We start from the raw sequence: 19,751 nt of genomic DNA, 5'->3' as shown, positions 1-19,751 counted from the left end.
GTAACTGATATTTGTGTAATTGACTATTATTATTATTATTATTATTATTATTATTATTATAATTATTATGTCACAAACCTCAAGTTTCGTTTTCCAGTCTGAGTTTCGGTTCCCAGTCCACTGGCACATGTTTGGGTTTGGGTGTGGATTTCGAGTCATAATCTGGGCTGTGTTCCAAATCATACACTAGTCTACTGAGTGTAAAGTCACACTAGATTCCTGCAGGAGAGCTGTTCACACACACACATACACACACTGTATGAGGAGGGGTGATTGTGGTTTGGGACGCAGCCGGAGCTCTTAAAAAAACCTGAAGAGCAAAACAAGCTCTTCTTCACACTTCATGTTACTGACTGAAGTCACTGAAGACGTTCTGTGTGAGAGAGCATAGGCGGTAAGTTTCTCTATGACCATGATGATTGCAGGAATCTTTCTGTAAATGCATACACACACACACACACACACACACACACACACACACATTTTCTCATTCTTGCTGTCAATTCCAGGACCAAACTCGTCTCACGATGGGAGTTAAGGGGCTTCAAACCTACATCGAGAGCAACAGTGACTTTCTGAAGACCCGTCTCTTTAAAGGAAGCAAACTCGTCATCGACGGGTCCAGTCTGTACTACTGTCTCTATTTCAGGTCTCCTCTGGACCAAGCACACGGCGGAGATTACGATGAGTTTGAGAAAATAGTCACGCTGTTTTTTAGGAATCTTAGACTGTGCAGTATTGAGCCCTACGTGGTGCTCGATGGAGGGGACGATGCCAGCGGCAGAAAATTTGACACTCTGAAGACAAGATGTCAAGAAAGAATCAGAAGAGCCAAAGCCGTGTCCAGGGGAGGTTCAGGAGAAATTTTACCCATTCTCACCAAAAAAGTCTTCAAGCAGATCCTTCGGAAACTCGCAGTTCCCTTCATTCAGTGTCTGGCAGAGGCGGATTGGGAAGTGGCCGCATTGGCCAACGAGTGGAACTGTCCTGTTCTGTCCAACGACAGCGATTTTTATATCTTCAGCCTCAATAATAGATTTTTGCCCATCAGTCATTTCCAGTGGAGGAAGGTGATTCAGAAATCTGCTGCCAAAAAATTCATCCTTGCCAAATGTTTTAATTATAAGTGCCTCTGTAATGCTTTCAATCACATGCAACCACCACTTCTTCCACTGTTTGCCACCATCCTGGGAAACGACTACACCAAACTGGACAAAAGTGTCTTTCCAAACTTCTCAAAGTTCTCAACCAGACCTGGAGGAAGCGCTCAGATTGATGGTTTACTCATGTGGCTGTCTCAATACCCCAGCCCAAAGAAAGCAGTCGAGGCTCTCCTCAGCCCCCTGGGGAAGAGCAAAAAAGCAAAAAACCTCAACACTGCAATAAATCAGGGTATGAAAGCATACAGACTCGCTCACAGCTCCATAGCACAATTCTTCATAACTGGAGAACCTAAGAAAACACCTCTGGGACCGTTAAAGGCTCTGCCAGAGTGGACTCTGAAACCTCTGGCAGAAGGCAAGCTGGCTACAACCATCATAGAAGTCCTGACACTGCGGAGGGTCATGTTGAACATTCAGGTGGAGGATTTCAGTCTGAACAGCAGTAGTGAGATGTCCCAGCTGGTTAGACAGGTGATGTATGGTGTTCTGCTGTGTACCAGGTGGCAGAAAGTCAGTAAAGTCGGCACGTCTTCTCAAGAGGAACAGCAATATAACGTGGATGAATACGACAGGCAGGACATGAAGCTGACCTGCTTTACCGTTCCAGCTGTTCTACCAAGATGTGTAGTAACACACCTTCACCTGGACTCGCTGTGGGAGGTAGAGCTGAGGATTTATCTCAGATTTACTGTTAATTAATAGCTTCAGTCAGTCTATCACCCTCAAGCTAAACCTTTAAAAACTTTTAAAATAAGCCATGGATTCTTTTAACTAAATGTGGAACAGTACATGTTGTGGTTTTTGCTTACAAAGTCTGTGTGTGTGATTGTGTTCCAGGCGTCGCAGCATTTGCGCCTGCAGGTCATGTTGGAGGCTCTGGGTGTGAATCCGATCTCAGATTCCCTGCATGTTCCTGAAGGTCTGCAGCTGCCTGTGTACGTCACATGTTTCTGGCTTAAAAACGCCAAACCTGAGCCGAGAACAGAAATGTTCTGGGCTTTACTCACCGGCTTCGTCCACGGATACCTGTGCAGAGACGAGCAGACTCAGAAAGGTAAGGAGACTAGTGTGGGAAAAAAAACCCTGACAAAAATAAACATATAACGGGATAGCATTAATGTTAACATAGCATAACAATCTTTAGTCTGTAACCAAGACTCACTGCTCCACTGAACAAACAAAATCTGAGTTCTACCAAGTTAAACCAACTGAGTCTGATATTTTGGAAACTGATACCCACTGTGTCAGAGCATGCGCGACTGAAACAGAGATCTCATCACTGAAATGATTCAAGTCAGAGCTCGAGCAAGTTGAGCCAACTGAGTCATGCTGATGCTGTAACCTCTCGCAGCTGGAGGTGTAGAGAGAGCTGATTGGCCGAGCTCTCTCAGAGGGGAGGGAGGAGAGGTACTTAGTGCTTCCACATTAATCACGGCTCTACAGCCAATCAGGGGCGTCTGTAAGCTCACGCAAGCGAAAGGAGCAGATAGCGCTGTCCTCCGAGTGTGTTACTCCGCCCCCAATGAGCGATGCATGAGCGAACAGTTCGAAAAGATGCGGCCGGCTGGCGCCGAGTGGTTTGGAGGAAACACGTGATAGTCTTTGGTCTTCCCGACTGAGTGGTAGCCTTAATGTGGAGCCCCCTAGTGACGAGGAGGAATTGGACACGACTAAATTAGGGAGAAAATCGGGGCGTGGGGGGAAGAAGTCAAATGAGCCAAAGCTGAAGTGACTAAAACAAACAGTTAGAGCTTTAGCAACAGAAACCAACCGAGTCAGATCTCTAGCAACAGAAACAAATGACAAGATCGGACAAGACTCAGAGCTCTGACGAACGGAGTCAGTGACATTTATGCCTTTGTTTTTTCTTGCTTTGCAGATGTTGGCCCGGTGATTTCGAGGTTTAAAAAGCTGAAGAGTCGTAAGGGTAAGAAGGGCGTGGACCTGGAGCTGGCTCGCGCTTACTCTCAGTGGCTGTTCTGTTTAAGGGACAGCTTCATTCTGAACCAACTGTTGAACTATCCGGTGCCCGAGCCGGAGCTAGCGTGGTACGTCCACTTCTTATTCCTACACTGCCTTACGCTCAGCTGCCTCGTGGGTGTAAATTCCAGTTTTGTGTTGCTGGGCTCAAGTCCCACACAAACCTCACAGGTTTGAGTCTTAATCGGCTAAAACAGAGACGAACTAAAGAGTAGAAACCCCAGAAGCTAATCTTAATTTTTTGATAAACTAGGGTTTTAAAACTATACCCGGAGTCTAACAATATACATTTGTAACGCGAAACTAAATCTGAAAATCATTGGATAAATGGATGAGAAGTGGAAAAGTTTAAGTCATTGTCTCGTGACTCTCCTTGCCCTGACTCGTATCTTCCCTGTTCTTAGTCATTTCTCGAGAGTGGGGTGAAGTCGTCCTCACTCAGATACAACAACAGCCTGGAGTCACATTAGAGCCAACGCCAAACAATCAGACTGAATCAAAGCTGCAGTTCAAGTTCCACCAGCGCGTTTACTCGTCTATTCGCTCTGTATATATATATATATATATACTAAATATATATGTTTTAACAGGTTGTACTGCGGCTCTTTGGTGCACGCCACAGCCCTTAAGCTGAGGAAAGGCATCGAACCCGAGTCTTTTCTCGCCGGAGCCCCTGTGGCCATCAGGCTTTACAGGAAGCTCCGGGCTGCGGTGGAGCTTGAGCTGGACGACAACCTCGTCGCCAGGCTGAGGACATTGCCGAGGGAGGGCCGGGCGCCGGTGGATGAACTGAGCAAAGAGTTAGAGCATCTGATGGACAAGGACGAGGAGGATGATGAAGATGAAGATGAAGATGAAGATCAGTGTACAAAGGACGACAAGGTTCTCGAGGAAAAGTGCAGTGTTCGCACGAGACACAAAACCAAACGCAGGTCTCCGAAATTAAGGTGTAAGAAGCACGAGCGTGTGAGCTGGGAATAAAGTTATGTTTCAGAGGATTCTATGTTTGTTTGCTCGCTTTTAAATAATTAATAGAAGTTAACAGGTGGGTAGAGTAGCCAGGAAACTTTAGTAAAGTAAAAGAAGCTGTACTTCAAAATAATATCCCTCAAGTACTGAGTAACTGCTTCAATCGTAATGTCCGATAATTTATTTTTAGAAATTATAATAATTATATATTATTTTACATACACACACACACAGTATACTGTATGTATATATGTACACAGTATAACATGTTACATGTATATGTATATTATAGTAATTATTTATGCCAACATTGCAACATTCAATGAGAGCTAAACTTACCATGAAATATTTCCTTAGGGGTTAGAAGTTTTAAGAGTTTTTAAAGGTTAGTGTGTTTATATGCTAAAGTGTGTGTGTTTGTCAGATAGAGCAGACACTTCAGTATGAAGCTGTTCTTTTGCACTGTGTGTAAGTGAAACATGCTGTGTATATAGGATATAAGATATATAGGTATAAGATTTTTGCCCATGTGGTTATTGTTATTGCGGCTGATTGGTCAAACAGTCACGTGATTATCGTTCCTACGTTTGATTGGTGAAACACAGTCATGCAGTAGATCCATCGGCTGCACGTGTAGAATAAACGGTTAGGAAAGTAACGAGTCAAGTGGAGCCACGTGTAGCGGAGTGAGAGTAGCGTTTTTCTTCACAAATCTATTCAAGTAAAAGTAAAAGTATGGTGCAGTAAAACTACTCATAGAGGTACATTTACTTCAAAAAGTTACTCAAGTAAATGTAACGGAGTAAATGTAAAAAAAAAAAAACTCGTTACTTCCCACCTCTGGTAGTTAATATAGTATTCATTATTTATAATAATAGTATTGTTCATCTCTTCAGTGACCATTTCAGTGTTTTGATATAAATGGAAACGATGATGATCCTTAAAATATCTTCACTGTCCCCGTGATACTGACTCGAAGGCCACGAAACACGTGACCATGTATTTCTGAGAATCAGTGCTCGAGTCTGGATCTTATATATATATGATAATAATAATAAGACTAGATCAGCTCTGCGACATGAGAGAAGAAGAGAAATTCCTGCGATTGTGAAGTCAGGAGGCTCCGCCGGCCGTGTTTTTTATTCTGCACTGCATTCTAAAGACTGGAGTTTAGCACTTATTTTAATATTTAATAAAATTCTAAAATAACAATTATCTGTTATCATGCATAGTGTTTACAGAATTAACAGATTTTTGCAGAAATCGGTTTATTACACTCAGGTTTTTACAATCAGTGTTTTACAGAACAAACACTGACATTAACATGCATTAATAAAATCTAATTTAAGTAGAATGTTTAAAATGTGGTGGAACATTTCATATCAGTTATGCTTATTGTGTTTGGATTGTTAATTTTAAGATTTTATGAATAAAAAGACTTGAATCTAAGCTTGGTGTTTTGTTTTTTTTACATCAGAATCAGAATTGTCATTCATTTATTTATAATTTCAATTTGTACAGTATATTTCTATTTTTATGTACATCATATTTCTATTTTTATTTTTAGTTCTATTTTTCCTAGTTTAGTTTAATTTTTCTATCGTATTTCTTTTACTCATATTTATTTCTTATTGTAAACTTTAATTCTCTTTTAGGGTCACTGGCAGTCGTATAAACATTTCACTACATTTCGTACTGTGTATGACTGTGTATGTGACAAATAAAATTTGAATTTGAATTTAACGTCACTTCATAGTTAGATTTAATGTTCAGTTACGTTACAGCAGCTTTAAACGTTCGATCCATTGCCTGCCTCAATTTATTCTCTTTCTTCAAGTTGCAAAAAGTTATGATGTGAGAATCCTTGGTTACAGCTCCACCTCTGAGTGTTACACAGCGCTGACACTGGAGACTCCTTCCGTACATGTTACATAAGCATATTCTTTCCTACAGAAAACTATAAGCACTTTTTTCAGCTCACAAATGAGCTGTTACTATGGAGACGATGACATGTTAGTGCTACAGTTAGAGCTGCTGTGATAGAAAATGAATGATTTCTGTCCAATCAGAACGCAGCGTTCCCCAGCGCTGTGGTGTAAATGCAAGATTCTCACACGGACCAATAACGAGGATGGAAGTGTGTTTGGTCAAAATAAAGACTTACCTGGTGCACGAAATTTCAGTGCCGTTGCCTAGACATCACACTCTGTTGGTTTGCTGGCATTTTGTAAGACATAAACAAGTTTGACGTTTGTAGAAGAAAGTAGTGTCACAACCAGACGTCTGGAAGTTTTAAAGTGAACACGCTTTACCTTGATGTAAAGAAAAAAAAACTCTGGTTGAACAAACTTGGACCAAAGACTCACGGAGGTTCTGTTAAAGATTTGTAGAAATTTAATGTACAATCGTGTTCTGAGACAGCCGTCACAGAGCGTGAACTTCAATTGTGCAGAACTGAAAATAAATTAAATACAATATTTAAAACAAAAAGAGAAAAATAAAAGAAATTCATTATAACCCTTTAAATTTCATTTCAGCTTGTCACCAGTTCATTATTGGAAGGAAAACAAAAAACAAACAAACAAACAACACATTTACACTGACCCGATAAAATGACGTGAAACGGATTCACGAATTCTTCTTCAGTGATCGGCGGATAAGAATAAACCGAGCGTTTAGACACACACACACCGCTGTAAAGAGGATTTAAAGGAAAACAAAAATGTCAGAATAATAAACAGATTGCAAAAATTCAGTGTATCGTTCCTCAATATGAAGAAAGGCGCGTGGAGCTGGGAGGAGCCGCCTCATCGCGGTCAGCTGGGAGGAGCCAATAATCGGACGAACACACACACACACGCAGGCAGGGGCTTGTTACAGAAATACATCAGCATTATTATTAGTATTCATCTTGTTATAATTATTATTCCTGTGGCTTCGTCTTTACGGCATCCATAATTGGAAAGTTTGACGCTTAGCGTGTTTTCAATTAGCTTGTTTGTTCTCCACATCATCGTGGTAATTTTTTTAAAAATAAATAATAATCGAACCATTTTAAATATGTTACTGAACTGTCATAGAGTGAACAGTCTCACAGCCGAGTGAAAGCCGAGTACCGTTTTCAACCCGCACGCGCTACAGGAAATTGGAAAAGTCTGATCTACGCTAACTCTAAAGGTCCACAATGTGTTAAAAAAAAAAAAAAAAAAAAAACAGTGAACCGTCACCACGTCGTCTCTACACAGCGTTGCACGCTTTTACTTCAAACACGCAGAGACGTTTCCTTGCGTGATGTAGCTAACCGCTAACAGGCGTCTGTCTGACTGAAAACATTCCCATTAATATATATTCGTCGGCGCTCCATGACGACGTTCTTTAATAAATGATTTTGTTTCTATTCAAGATTCCAGCTGTGCTACTTTCAGGCAAAGTTTTATGAGGTGGGGCCAATTCTGGGGGAGGAGTCACACCAAAGTGCCAGAAAAAGGAATATTCTCCCATAACGAACTTCACATCGTTTAAAAATATTGTAATACTCTAAAAACGCACTTTAATCCGTGACACATTTAAATAAACGTTTTCGGTTGCGAGAGAGGTCACGTTAGGTCACGTTATCCTAATAAAGTGCTGCGACTGAAAAAGCAGACGAGGTCGAAGGGTGACGTCATTTTTAGCTAATAATGTTTTTTCGACGTTCCCGAAAGCTGCACGGGTTTAAAAAAAAAAAAAGTCGTTAAGGGACGATTTGTATCTCAGTGCTGGGTCTGACCCCGCCTCCACCTGTGTCACAGCCAAACAGTGCATAAATAATGCGTATACAATTGTCTCATCGCTTGTTCTTTGTGTAAAGTATAACTTTTTTAAATAATAACAACAATAATAAAGTGGTCAGCTGCGTCGGGTCGTATAAAACTAAGAATTTCTATAAGGAGAGATTCTCTACACTGCGGCTCTGGGGTGGAATCGTGGGGGTTCGTTTGTCCCTCAGCGTTGACTCTAGGCATGTGCCGATATCACCGCCACGCCGAGGCGACGTCACAGTCCGCGATATTAATGCATTTACGTACCAGACGCTCTCAGCCAGAATAAAACTAAATCCTAAACCCGATTATTGGCACATGCCTAGCTGACACGCGTGTTCAGGCTCGAGTGGCCTGAATGCTAAGAGGCGTCAGTATTGTTCCACAAAACTACAACCAGCAACAGTTCAGGAAGCTGAGAAAGAGAGAGAGAGGGACAGAGAGAGAGAGAGAGAGAGAAAGTAAAAAAGTCAGACAGGCGTATAGAATCAGGAGACGTCGACAGCCAGGGAGTCTGATTAATGCGCTTCGTCCAGACGTCACGGAGTCACAGCGGAGTCCTAAAGCAGCAGCAGCAGGACGTCGAGGTCCGACTCGGGGGTTCGGCTCTCCCTCGGCGCTCGCGTCCACTCTGAGAAACCGACCCCTCCGAAAAGGTTGACCTTCGACCTCTCCCTCTGCTCCATGGTGATGTCCGAGACGTGGACGAGCCAGTGCAAATCCAATAAACTCAACCCCACCCTCCCCCTAAAACCCCCGCCCCAATACCCATCTAAAACCCCTCCCCCAGGGACAAGACGACGGCGTTCGGTCCTCACAGAGACGCAATGTTCGTCATACGTCGTGGAAATCCTCGACCTCGTCCTTCTCCGCCTTCTTTCCTCCGCGCCGACACCGCTCCAGCATCTTTATGAGCTCGCACACGAAGCAGACGGAGGACGTCAGGCAGACCAGGAGGACCAGATCTGCAGGAGGACACGTGGACGTGAGAACGTGCAGGAGAAGAGAGAATTATACGGCGCGTAAGGAAGAAACTGTTACATACAATACTGAGTGTGTAAACAACCTGGAACGCTAAGTGACTCTAAATAAAATTACACGGCTGTGAATGATTTAACAGGAAAGGTAAAGTTTAAAAAGAAACAAGTGGTTTGGGACGAGGACTGGGTGGGGTTCGTTACCCAGAATGCTGAGGCTCTCAGTCTGAAAGACTTTCTGCAGTGGAGGGAAGTAGATGACCAGCAGCTGACCCATGATGGAGGCGAGGACCGCGAAGCAGAACGTCTTGTTACTGCACAAACCCATCTCATGTACCATACGGGTCTGAGAGAGACAAAGACAGAGAAAGGCAGAGACAGAGAGGGAGAGGGGGAGTCAGAGAGAGGGACACAGACAGAGAGAGAGAGACAGGGAGGGAGAAAATGTAACTTTAATGCAAAACTCAATGTAACTTCAATATATCTTTGATTCAACAGCACACCTGAAACAATGTAACAAACTCAGTCAGTAACTTTAATATAAAGACAGCAGATAAAAAATATATATAAAGTTTGCATACTGCAGGAGTAATACTGTATATCTATATATTTTTTACTTTAATGTGTACTTTAATCTATCTATATAACTTAAATAACAATATAAGTTGTGTAGCTGATGTAACTGTAGTTTAAAGTTCAAGGTAACTAGGTTTAAATGAACCTTCTAACATTAATATAACAATGTAACTACAATGTAACAGTGTTAACTTAATGAATTAACTCAACTTGTTCACTATTACTAAAATTACGGACAAAGTTTTGCAACTTTCAAAAGAAACGTTATGTAACTGTAACTTAATTATAACAACGCAACTGTATCCAACCAAAGTAAGAGAGGTATAAAGAAACTGTAACTTTAAAACAACTATGTAGATATTTGTTTAACTGATGTAACTACTTATGTATTATGTCTGGCTAGAAGATTTTAATTTTAACATAACTATAATATAGCTATGATTTTTTTTTTTTACTTTAGTTTCTTGTCAATTTAATCAAACTAAGTGAACTAAATAATATTTAATTTAATACTAGCTACGTTTACACGGACAATATTCCCTGATTCTACTTAAAATCATTCTGGTTAAAGATTCCAAATTAACTGTCTCCATGTAAACGATGTTTAAAGTGTTTAATCAGATTATTGCAAATTACAAAATATTTTTCCCCGAGCTCTGAGGAAAGGTTTAGAGTAGAGAGAGAGAGAGAGAGAAAGAGAGAGAGAGAGAGATACAGGGGTGTGTTTATTCTCACACAGTTTATTGAGCAGAAACAGAAACTAAATTTCCTTTACAGAAACTGGTCACATGACCTAACGTTCCCCCAAACATGCGCAGAGAAAATAGATTTACTGCAACGAGAAATAAAAGATCATATCAAATGTTTACATGGTTAATATTTACCTACTGAACGAATTATTATAAGTTTACACCCTCCTCTCTTTCCGATCAGATCAGACTATTCCCACAGAAAGGGGTCACATGATGCAGGTTTAATCTGATTGGCCGATTGTTCACGTTATCACTGGATTGTAACTTTGTAACTAATTCACTGAAGTTCTAATGGAACAGTGAACTTTGTAACCAAAATGTAGCTAAAGTTAATTTATTGTCTCTGTACGAGTTAAATTTTAACCCTAACGTCACTGTAACTGAGCTGACGACTTTAGAGCGACTTTTTTTTAGAAAGTTGTTGTTATATATAGTGTGTGTGTGTGTGTGTGTGTGTGTGTTTACACACCTGTGAGCGAGAGCTGAGAGCGTTGAACATGTCAAAGAAGACGAAGCAGGTGAAGGTCATGGTGGTGTCCCGGGGTGTGATCTCATTGTCCCGCAGCTGCAAACACACGCACACACATACACACACACACACACACACACACACACACACACACACACACACACAACATAAACACACGCTCTGTAATCACACACTATACTGGCTATTTTTTTGTACATTTTGTGGCGGACGCTGTTTAAAAAAAAAAAAGGATGGAAATGGATTTCGAGACGCACCTCTCTCCAGAAGACGAAGAGCGTGCCGCAGACGATGATGAAGGACGAGACGAGCACCTTCACGATCAGGCTGCGTGTCAGGATGCTGTCTCGTACGTTTCGTGGAGGTTTACGGATCACGTCTCCGTCCACAGGCTCAACACCCAAACTGCACCAGATAATCACAATCAATTACTGATTAGAGGAGACTGAGCAGCAGGAAAGTGTGTGTGTGTGTGTGTGTGTGTGTGTGTGTGTGAGGAGAGAGAGACCTCTGAGCTGGAGGTCCGTCCATGATGATGTTGATCCAGAGGATCTGCATGGCGTTTAGAGGGGACGGGAAGTTCATCAGCGTGGCCAGAGAGATGAGTGTGAGAGCCGCGATACTCCTGAGGAACCAACCACACACACACACACACACACACACACACTCTCATTTAAAACAAAATTCACTCGTTTAAAGCTGGTTAATCTATAGCAGTTCAGGACCCTTTGTATTAGACTTGTTCATACTTTTGTGCTCTAACCTGTAGATTTTTGGTCAGTTTATAATTTCTGATTTAAAAAAAAAATATTTTAATTACTGACTATTTACTGAAAATATGTTTAAAATAATTTTTGGTGGTGACATGAATGGGGTCATAGCTGTGACCTAGCGTGCAAGTGTGTGTGTGTGCGCGTGTGTGTGTTGGTGCTATGGTGTGTGTCATGTGTTTACTGTGTGTGAGCCCCAATGACTCATTAATTGGTAATTGTACAATAATATAAAAAAATGATAATATTTTACAGGAAGTGATGTAATGTTTCATTAACACTTACGTGCTGAGCTGAAAGCGCACAAAGTTCTTGATGTTGTTGTAAATGCCTTTTCCCTCCTCGATGGCCGACCTGTGGAGAGGGACAGGAACACCCGGGTCAGTGTTAACGGCCCAGCGATGTCCCACTAACAGCATCCTGATGTCTCACTAACGTCCCACTAACAGCATCCTGATGTCTCACTAACGTCCCACTAACAGCATCCTGATGTCCCACTGATGTCCCACAAACATCCCACAAACAGCCCTCTGATATCTTACTAATGTCTCACTAACAGCATCCTGATGTCTTACTAATGTCCCACTGATGTCCCACAAACATCCCACCAACATCGTACTGATATCTTACTAATGTCTCACTAACGTCCCACTAACAGCATCCTGATGTCTTACTAACGTCCCACTAATAGCCTTCTGATGTTTCCTTAAACGTCCCACTAACAGCATCCTGATGTCTCACTAATGTCCCACTTACAGCATCCTGATGTCTCACTAATGTCCCACTTACAGCATCCTGATGTCTCACTAACGTCCCACTAACAGCATCCTGATGTCTCACTAATGTCCCACTAACAACCCCCTCATGTCTTTCTAACGTCCCACTGACGTCCCACTAACAGCATCCTGATGTCTCACTAATGTCTCACTAACGTCCAACTTATGGCCCTCTCATGTCTCTCTACATCAGTCCCACTGACATCCCACTGATGTCCCACTAACGTCCCCTAAGAGTCCCTCACTGAAAACATTTTAGTCCCCGTAAGCTCAACACCATCCTTGAGACTGAGATTTCACAAGATTTGCAGAAAACACATTAAAGTCCGTTACATGATTGTCTGGAAGTCGTCGTCCACCAGGATCATGTCCGCCGCTTCCTTACACACGTCGGTGCCGGACTGTCCCATCGCCACGCCGATGTCGGCCGCTTTCAGAGCTACAGCATCGTTCACGCCGTCACCCGTCATGGCAACCACAGCACCGTTGTTCTGCAGCGACTGGGGGACACCAAACCCACACACACACACACACAAAAAGAAATGTTTGAATGCAGAATTGCAAAAAAAAGGAGGCCTTGTGGGGACTTCTGTCCTCATTAAGATGCAAAAAGAATAAAAATTTTCAGGTTTGTGACCTTAACAAGACCTCTTGTGTTCGTGTGGTAATTTCCCCTCACCTTTACTATTTTCAGTTTATGTCTGGGACTTGCTCTGTAAAACACCACCGTCTGCGCGCACACACACACACACACACACACACACACACACACACACACACAACCGTGAGCTTTTCAATAATCACACTCGATTATTACGATAATTAAAGACGTGAATAAAGACGTCACCCTTGGGACGATCTGCGAGAGCTCTTGAATGTCCATGACATCCACCTCGTCTCCAGACAGACACTGAGCTCCTTTGGTGTACAGCCCCAGGCGATTCGCTACACACACACACACACACACACACAATTAATTCTGTACACACACGATTAAATCTCTACGCGTGAGCAGCAGGAGGCCGAGCGCTCACCGATGGCCACGGCCGTCTCCTGAGAGTCTCCGGTGATCATCTTGACGGACACGCCGGAGCCGACCAGCGTGGTCACGGCCTCCTTAACCCCCGACCTCGGAGGATCGATGATGCCGACCAGACCGAGGAACGTCAGAGAATCCATCTCAGCTCCAGAGGCGAAGGCTAGAACTGCAGACGGAGAGGAGACCAAGGTTATGTACGGATCATCATCATCATCATCATCGTTAATCTTCAGTTCGTAAAGTGTTTATGTACCTCGGAGTCCAGCACTGCCCATGTAGGTCTTCTCCTGCTGGTACAGCTCCCTCTGCTGGTTATTCATGGGCAGTGACGCGCCTTTACTGTGGTACGTCTTACAGAACTGGATCACTTTCTCGAAGGCTCCTTTCATGAAAAACATCCCAGGTTTGTCCTGCAGCACACGAATGGAAATAAGGTGCCGGTTAATACAGGGACGTAGTGTGTGTGTGTGTGTGTGTGTGTGTGTGTGTGTGTGTGTGGGTATTTTAGCATTTGTCTAACTGTAAACAGTTTATCAGAGACTGTGAGCTATGTTATCTTTTCTTTCCACTCAGTATTCCTTTACTCTACACGTCTCTTCACACGTTTTTTTAGAGTGACGTGATGGGATGTGATGGAGACCTGCTGAGTGCGATGGACGCAGCGAACAGCCATCCACTTCTGCTCCGAGGAGAATGGGATCTCCTCCAGACGCACAAACTCCTGCTGCACGCTCTCCAGTCCAACCTGCAAACACACACACAGGCAACGTTAAAGCATTAGCGATGTGAAAAAAACACACATGACTAATTGTCGATTTAAAATTATCATAAATCACAAATTAGTCATAAATCATTAATTAATAAATTAATACATTTATCAACGAACACTCTTGGTTCCCTCCCTTTGTATATGATTTACACACAAAAAAATCTAAATCATTTACAATCCTCTTTCAAAAACATCTGAAGCACTATTTTAAACTATGTTCATTGCTGCAGTTCCATATCTGTCCTGTAGGGGGTTAGTGCACTAACAGTAAATACCAGCTGTAATGTAAACTCCCACATTCACATGAACAAAAATGTAAGAAACGAGTCTGAATAAATACTTCAAGGCACTGCGTCGAGCCTCGGTTAAAATAAAACTTCTAATATCTCCTTTTACGTTCACGTGAAAACCGGTGTTCTGTATGGTGTGTGTCGTAGTGTTTTGGTTCGTGAGCAACAATAATAAAGGTATGACTTTTCACGTTAGAAACCCCGACTCCATCTTTTCCATCATGCTGTGCACTGAGCGAGTCTCAGGACACAGTACTTGAAGGAAGACTCAGAGCTGCGTCTATTCTTTGAGGATCCTGAGGTCCTTCATCTTCTGCTCTTCAGTGCTGAGGATGATATATGAGTCAGTGGTGGCTCTCCTGTACGCAGTGGTATGCTGAGATGCCACGTGGTTGTGATGATGTTGGGGCTGAGCCGGCGTCTCTAGCGACGGCGTCAGTCTTGGAGAACTTACCAGTCAGTCCGAGGAGAACCTTCATGGTCCGACTCACACAGGACAACCAGACATCGCTACAGGACATTATTTCTGCCTGGGACCCCCTTTCATGTCACCATGCCACGCGTGGTGTGTGTCAGCGTGGTGTGTGTCAGCGTGGTGTGTGTCAGCGTGGTGTGTGTCAGCGTGGTGTGTGTCAGCGTGGTGTGTGTCAGCGTGGTGTGTGTCAGCGTGGTGTGTGTCAGCGTGGTGTGTGTCAGCGTGGTGTGTGTCAGCGTGGTGTGTGTCAGCGTGGTGTGTGCTGCTCTGTCGCACAGATGATAAACGAGCTTCGTGACTTGTTTATAAAAAATTTATCAAACACATCCGGCTCTGGCCGTGTGTTCAGCAATAAAAAACTTGTTTACACAAAACTAACATCCCACAGAGACAACAGAGCTGGAGCAAAGTGTGTACATACGGCTGAGAGCATCATAAACCAGCCATGGAAAAACACACACACACAGATTCAGAGTATACATCCTGAACCTGCCTCACCTTCATGGCCAGAGCAATCAGAGCGCCCTCTGTAGGTCGACCCATCAGTGTGTTGTTCCTCACTACAGCGTCATTACACACACAGCCAGCCTGCAAGAGAAAACACACACACACACACACACACACACACACACTGGTGTTTAGCGGACGGTGCGACTCGAGGGGAAAAGTGCTGGAGATGGGCGGAGTCTCACCTCCACGAGTTTACTGATGGAGATGTTGGAGAAGCCGTGAACCACCTTCCCTTCCATCAGCACCTCACCTGCTCCGTTATAGCCCACGCCCGTCACCTACACACACACACACACACACACACACACACACACACACACACACACACACACACACGGAGTAAAGAGTCTGTATGATCTCACTTAGTTTACACTCAGTAACTGATGTCCATTCTGTTTATTTATATATCAAATATTTATTAGATTCTTGTTTACTTCCTTATTTATTTATTCACCAATTTATTTTTGAAACACGTAAACATTTCATTTGTATAATTTTTTTACTCTTTTAAAACAACCGTAACTCAGACAAAGCAAGTTCCCTCTGGGGTTAATAAAGGTCTTTAAATCCTGAATCTTTAATAAATATATAATAATTAGTTTAATTTCCTCACACACACATTTCCGTATTTATTCATACACTCTACGCAATATTTATTTATCCATATAATTAGGAATATTTGCGTACTTACAATACTTATTGTTTACTCACGTTATTGACTTACATATTCATCCGTCTGTTTATCCACTCATGTTTTTATTTAAACATTTTCTTCTTTATTATCTGAATGTTTTCTTTTATTCTTTCATCCATTTATTATAAATATTTATATTATTTAACTTCGATTCACAATAAATCATAAACGGTTCACGTTTGTAGTTTCTAACCAACACCAACGTTAACGGGACTAAACCCGGTTCTGCGCAGACTGACCTCAGCACGCTGTCCGTCCGAGGTGAAGACCTGAGTGACCGTCATCTCGTTCTTGGTCAGGGTTCCTGTTTTATCTGAGCAGATCACGTTACAGCAGCCTGCGAGGAACACGGAGGAACACTCATCAAGAACAGGGCTCGGGGTTCTAACAGGGTTCTGCAAGACATTAGCACGGTTCTAGTCCTACAGTCCTACAGACATCTACATGGTTCTCCAAACATCCACATGGTTTTACAGACTCCTATTGGGTTCTACAGGGTTCTCCAGACATCTACATGGTTCTACAGGCAGGCATCTATGGGGTTTCTACAAACATCTGCTGTACTGTCTGGTTCTACAAACATCTATCGACAATTCTACAGGGTTCTACAAACATCTCTGGGGTTCCACAGACATGCATTTACAGGCAACTATTGGGTTTTACAGAGTTCTTCAAACATCCACAAGGTTCTACAGACATCTATATTGTTCCACTGGGTTCTACAGACATATATAGGGTTCTACAAGCAGGCATTTACAGGCATCAATGGGGTTCGACAGGGTTCTCCAGACATCTACATGGTTCTACAAAGATCTACACGGTTCTCCAGACTACAGGGTTCCTCAGACATCTACAGCCATCCAAAACGTTCTACAGGTATCTATAGGGTTCTGCACACACGGTTCCAGAGGTTTTTCCCCCCAAACATCGACAGGTTTCTAGAAGTTTCTGCAGCTAGAGAGGAGGGGCTTATTTTTCATTTATTTAACTTCCATTCATCACACAATGACATTTTAAATGTTTTTTTATTTACAGATCATATAAGCAGCTTGTGTGTGTGTGTGTGTGTGTGCGTGCGTGCGTGCGTGCGTGCGTGCGTGCGTGCGTGCGTGCGTGCGTGTGTGTGGTGACCTCATAAAAAATAAGGAACATGTTTTAGGAGAAAAACCTTAAGACAATTAACTAATCAAAAGACGTGATCATAAAGAACTTTAACGCAGTGATACACCCCTGCCCCGTCTCTCTGTCTCTCTCTCTGTCTCGTGGGACACGTGTGTGTGTCCTGCTGATGAGAAGACTCCTGAGGTTTATTTATCTGACGACCTCCGAGCGAGCGACGCCTTCACTTTCTGCTGAGAGAAGAGAGGCGGAGCGAGAACTGAAACCAGACGCCTGCTGATTGGGTCTTCCTCCAGTTTCAGATAAAACAACACACCCCGAATTAATGGAGTTATAACACTTACACTGTGGAACCTACAGCCGGTTCTACAGCCGTCTGGAGGTCATGTGACCATGTGACTATCAATCAAGCAACAAATTACACTAATAAAAAAATAGACAGGAGAAAAAAATTTAAAGGAAAACATAAATGATACGAAATAAAAGGCAAAAGAAAGAAAACGATAAAAAAATGAAGTTGAAAAAATTTAAGTAAAAAAAAAGTAGAAAATGAGTCGAGTGATGATTAAAAGGTAACATGTGATGTGATGTTTGTAATTATCTATTTTAATAATCAGTGTTTTTATGCCAAACCACAATGATCACACATCAGTGATGATGATGATGATGATGAAGGTGTGATAGCGTACCCAGGGTCTCGACTATGGGCAGCTTCTTGACGATGGCTCTCTTTTTGACCATCCTCATCACGCCCAGCGCCAGCGTGACCGTCACCACGATGGGCAGGCCCTCCGGGATAGCGGCTACCGCCAGGCTGCTCACACACACACACACACACGTTAGCGTGAGACCTATAAAGGGTGGCTGTAACCCATGCAGAGAGGTGAGCTGTGTGTTTGTGTGTGTGTGTGTGTGTGTGTGTGTGTGTGTGTGTGTGTGTGTTGTACCTGACTCCTATAGTAAACATGTCCAGGATGTATTTTCCCTGCAGCCAACCCACCATCATGATGACACCTGCGAGGGAACACACACACACACACACACACAGACACACACACACACAGACACACACACACACACACACACACACACACACATGCTCATCGTTCAAACGCTCAGAGCAAAGACACAGTTGAAAAGAGTTCTTTAAAATCCTAGCTCTATTGCAGGATATGAACGTATCTAATCCCGGGACCGTTAGTGTGATTTATCTCACGTTAGCCGCGTTAGCGTTCCTCGGCTCGGCGTCATACCTATGATGCAGAAGGAGTAGAGCGAGAGCTGCTTTCCGAGAACATCCATGCTCTTCTGTAGAGGAGTTTTAGGCGACTGGATTATAAACAAACAAACAAAAAAAGAAGGAAAAAAACGATAATTGTTACAATAAATCAATAAAAAGGAGCTGAATATTTACATCAGGTTCATTTGGTGTGTGTGTATGTGTGTGTGTGTGTGTGTGTGTGATCAGTGTTTACCTCTTCTGCTTGCATCATCTTGAAGACTTCTCCGAATTCTGAGCTCTCGCCCGTCCCGATGACGATGCCCTGAATCCAAACAGAACACAATTAATGCCCTTTACATTTTTAACAATCCACTAAACCACAGAAAGAGGGACGGGACTTTGAGGTGATGTTGCCATAGCAACTGCATCCTCTGTACCACAGACAATAAGGTAGATCCTATATGAGGACAGTTCAAGGTTTGATTAATTACTTAATCAATTAAAGATTAATTTTTAAGCAAATCGATTAAGGGATCTTATTTATTTTAACCTAAGTACCAGTACAAGTTCCAGTAGGAGTTCTAGAACAAGTTCAAATACAATTACCAGTAGAAGTACCAGTACAAGTTCCACTATGAGTACCAATACAAGTACCAGTATGAGTTCCAGTACAAGTACAATTACCAGTAGGAGTACTAGTAGGAGTACCAATACAAGTTCCAATGTAAGTACCAATACAAATTCCACTGTGAGTTCCAGTATAAGTTCCATTATGAGCACCAGTAGGAGTACCAGTACAAGTTCCACTAGAAGTACCAATACGAGTACCAGTATGATTTCCAGTACAAGTACCAGTACAATTACCAGTAGGAGTACTGGAAGGAGTACCTATACAAAATCCAGTGTAAGTACCAGTACAAGTTCTACTAGTACCCCTTTTCCACTGCTGGTTCCTGTGCCGGTTCCCAATTTTGAAACTAGTGCCGCGCTTTTCCACATGAAAAAAAAAAGGTTCCGGTGCCCTAAAATAAGCACCGAACCGGGCCCTAAACTCTGCTGGTCTAGTCACGAGAACCCGTCACGAGCGGTGGGTGGAGTTATAGGGAGCGTTAAAAAAAAATGGCGGCGACCCAAAGCCCGTTAATGTGGAGCGCGGACGAAACAAAAGCGTTTTTTCTGCATTTTGGACATTCGCCGAGATTCAGCAGAAATTGGAAAGTGAACAACCGACCGAATAGTGTATAAGCTAAAAAAAAACTGAAGAAAGACTTTCAGCGGTTATAACACGTCGAATAAACTGCTTTTGGATACTGAAATACATTTTCATACTAGTTTGGAGAATAACCAGTAAACTGACTTCGGCCACGGTGGTTTCTGTTTAGT

The 19,751-nt window shown here is 42.7% G+C and overlaps 2 protein-coding genes across 3 annotated transcripts in view; one reads left to right on the top strand and one right to left on the bottom strand.

Annotated features, from left to right (window-relative positions):
• Nucleotides 1–292: 292 nt before the first annotated feature.
• LOC128516990 (protein asteroid homolog 1-like) lies at nucleotides 293–5,548 on the top strand. Its single transcript, XM_053490717.1, has 5 exons — nucleotides 293–394; nucleotides 510–1,823; nucleotides 2,001–2,217; nucleotides 3,043–3,211; nucleotides 3,734–5,548. Exons 2-5 carry the CDS (start codon nucleotides 528–530, stop codon nucleotides 4,122–4,124), a joined length of 2,073 nt encoding a protein of 690 aa, XP_053346692.1. The 5' UTR covers nucleotides 293–394; nucleotides 510–527; the 3' UTR covers nucleotides 4,125–5,548.
• Nucleotides 5,549–8,692: 3,144 nt separating this feature from the next.
• The window catches only part of atp2c1 (ATPase secretory pathway Ca2+ transporting 1), a 32,531-nt gene continuing 21,472 nt past the window's right edge, over nucleotides 8,693–19,751 (bottom strand). For both annotated transcript variants that reach the window (XM_053490693.1, XM_053490694.1), the window contains exons 9-27: nucleotides 18,622–18,690; nucleotides 18,400–18,475; nucleotides 18,094–18,160; nucleotides 17,836–17,960; nucleotides 16,267–16,364; nucleotides 15,516–15,611; nucleotides 15,322–15,411; nucleotides 13,930–14,034; nucleotides 13,543–13,699; nucleotides 13,285–13,455; nucleotides 13,098–13,195; nucleotides 12,930–12,980; nucleotides 12,584–12,750; nucleotides 11,760–11,828; nucleotides 11,213–11,329; nucleotides 10,962–11,109; nucleotides 10,687–10,782; nucleotides 9,094–9,235; nucleotides 8,693–8,877 (exon numbers count right to left, since the gene is read on the bottom strand). In XM_053490693.1, coding sequence (XP_053346668.1) covers nucleotides 8,747–8,877; nucleotides 9,094–9,235; nucleotides 10,687–10,782; nucleotides 10,962–11,109; nucleotides 11,213–11,329; nucleotides 11,760–11,828; nucleotides 12,584–12,750; nucleotides 12,930–12,980; nucleotides 13,098–13,195; nucleotides 13,285–13,455; nucleotides 13,543–13,699; nucleotides 13,930–14,034; nucleotides 15,322–15,411; nucleotides 15,516–15,611; nucleotides 16,267–16,364; nucleotides 17,836–17,960; nucleotides 18,094–18,160; nucleotides 18,400–18,475; nucleotides 18,622–18,690 — 2,073 coding nt within the window. In that variant the 3' untranslated portion in view covers nucleotides 8,693–8,746. The remainder of the gene's footprint in view (nucleotides 8,878–9,093; nucleotides 9,236–10,686; nucleotides 10,783–10,961; nucleotides 11,110–11,212; nucleotides 11,330–11,759; nucleotides 11,829–12,583; nucleotides 12,751–12,929; nucleotides 12,981–13,097; nucleotides 13,196–13,284; nucleotides 13,456–13,542; nucleotides 13,700–13,929; nucleotides 14,035–15,321; nucleotides 15,412–15,515; nucleotides 15,612–16,266; nucleotides 16,365–17,835; nucleotides 17,961–18,093; nucleotides 18,161–18,399; nucleotides 18,476–18,621; nucleotides 18,691–19,751) is intronic.

This window comes from Clarias gariepinus, unplaced genomic scaffold (genome assembly GCF_024256425.1).
Source record: "Clarias gariepinus isolate MV-2021 ecotype Netherlands unplaced genomic scaffold, CGAR_prim_01v2 scaffold_30, whole genome shotgun sequence".
Classification (NCBI taxonomy): domain Eukaryota; kingdom Metazoa; phylum Chordata; class Actinopteri; order Siluriformes; family Clariidae; genus Clarias; species Clarias gariepinus.
Note: the sequence above shows the minus strand (reverse complement) of the source record. Positions and strands in the feature narration are given on the sequence as shown.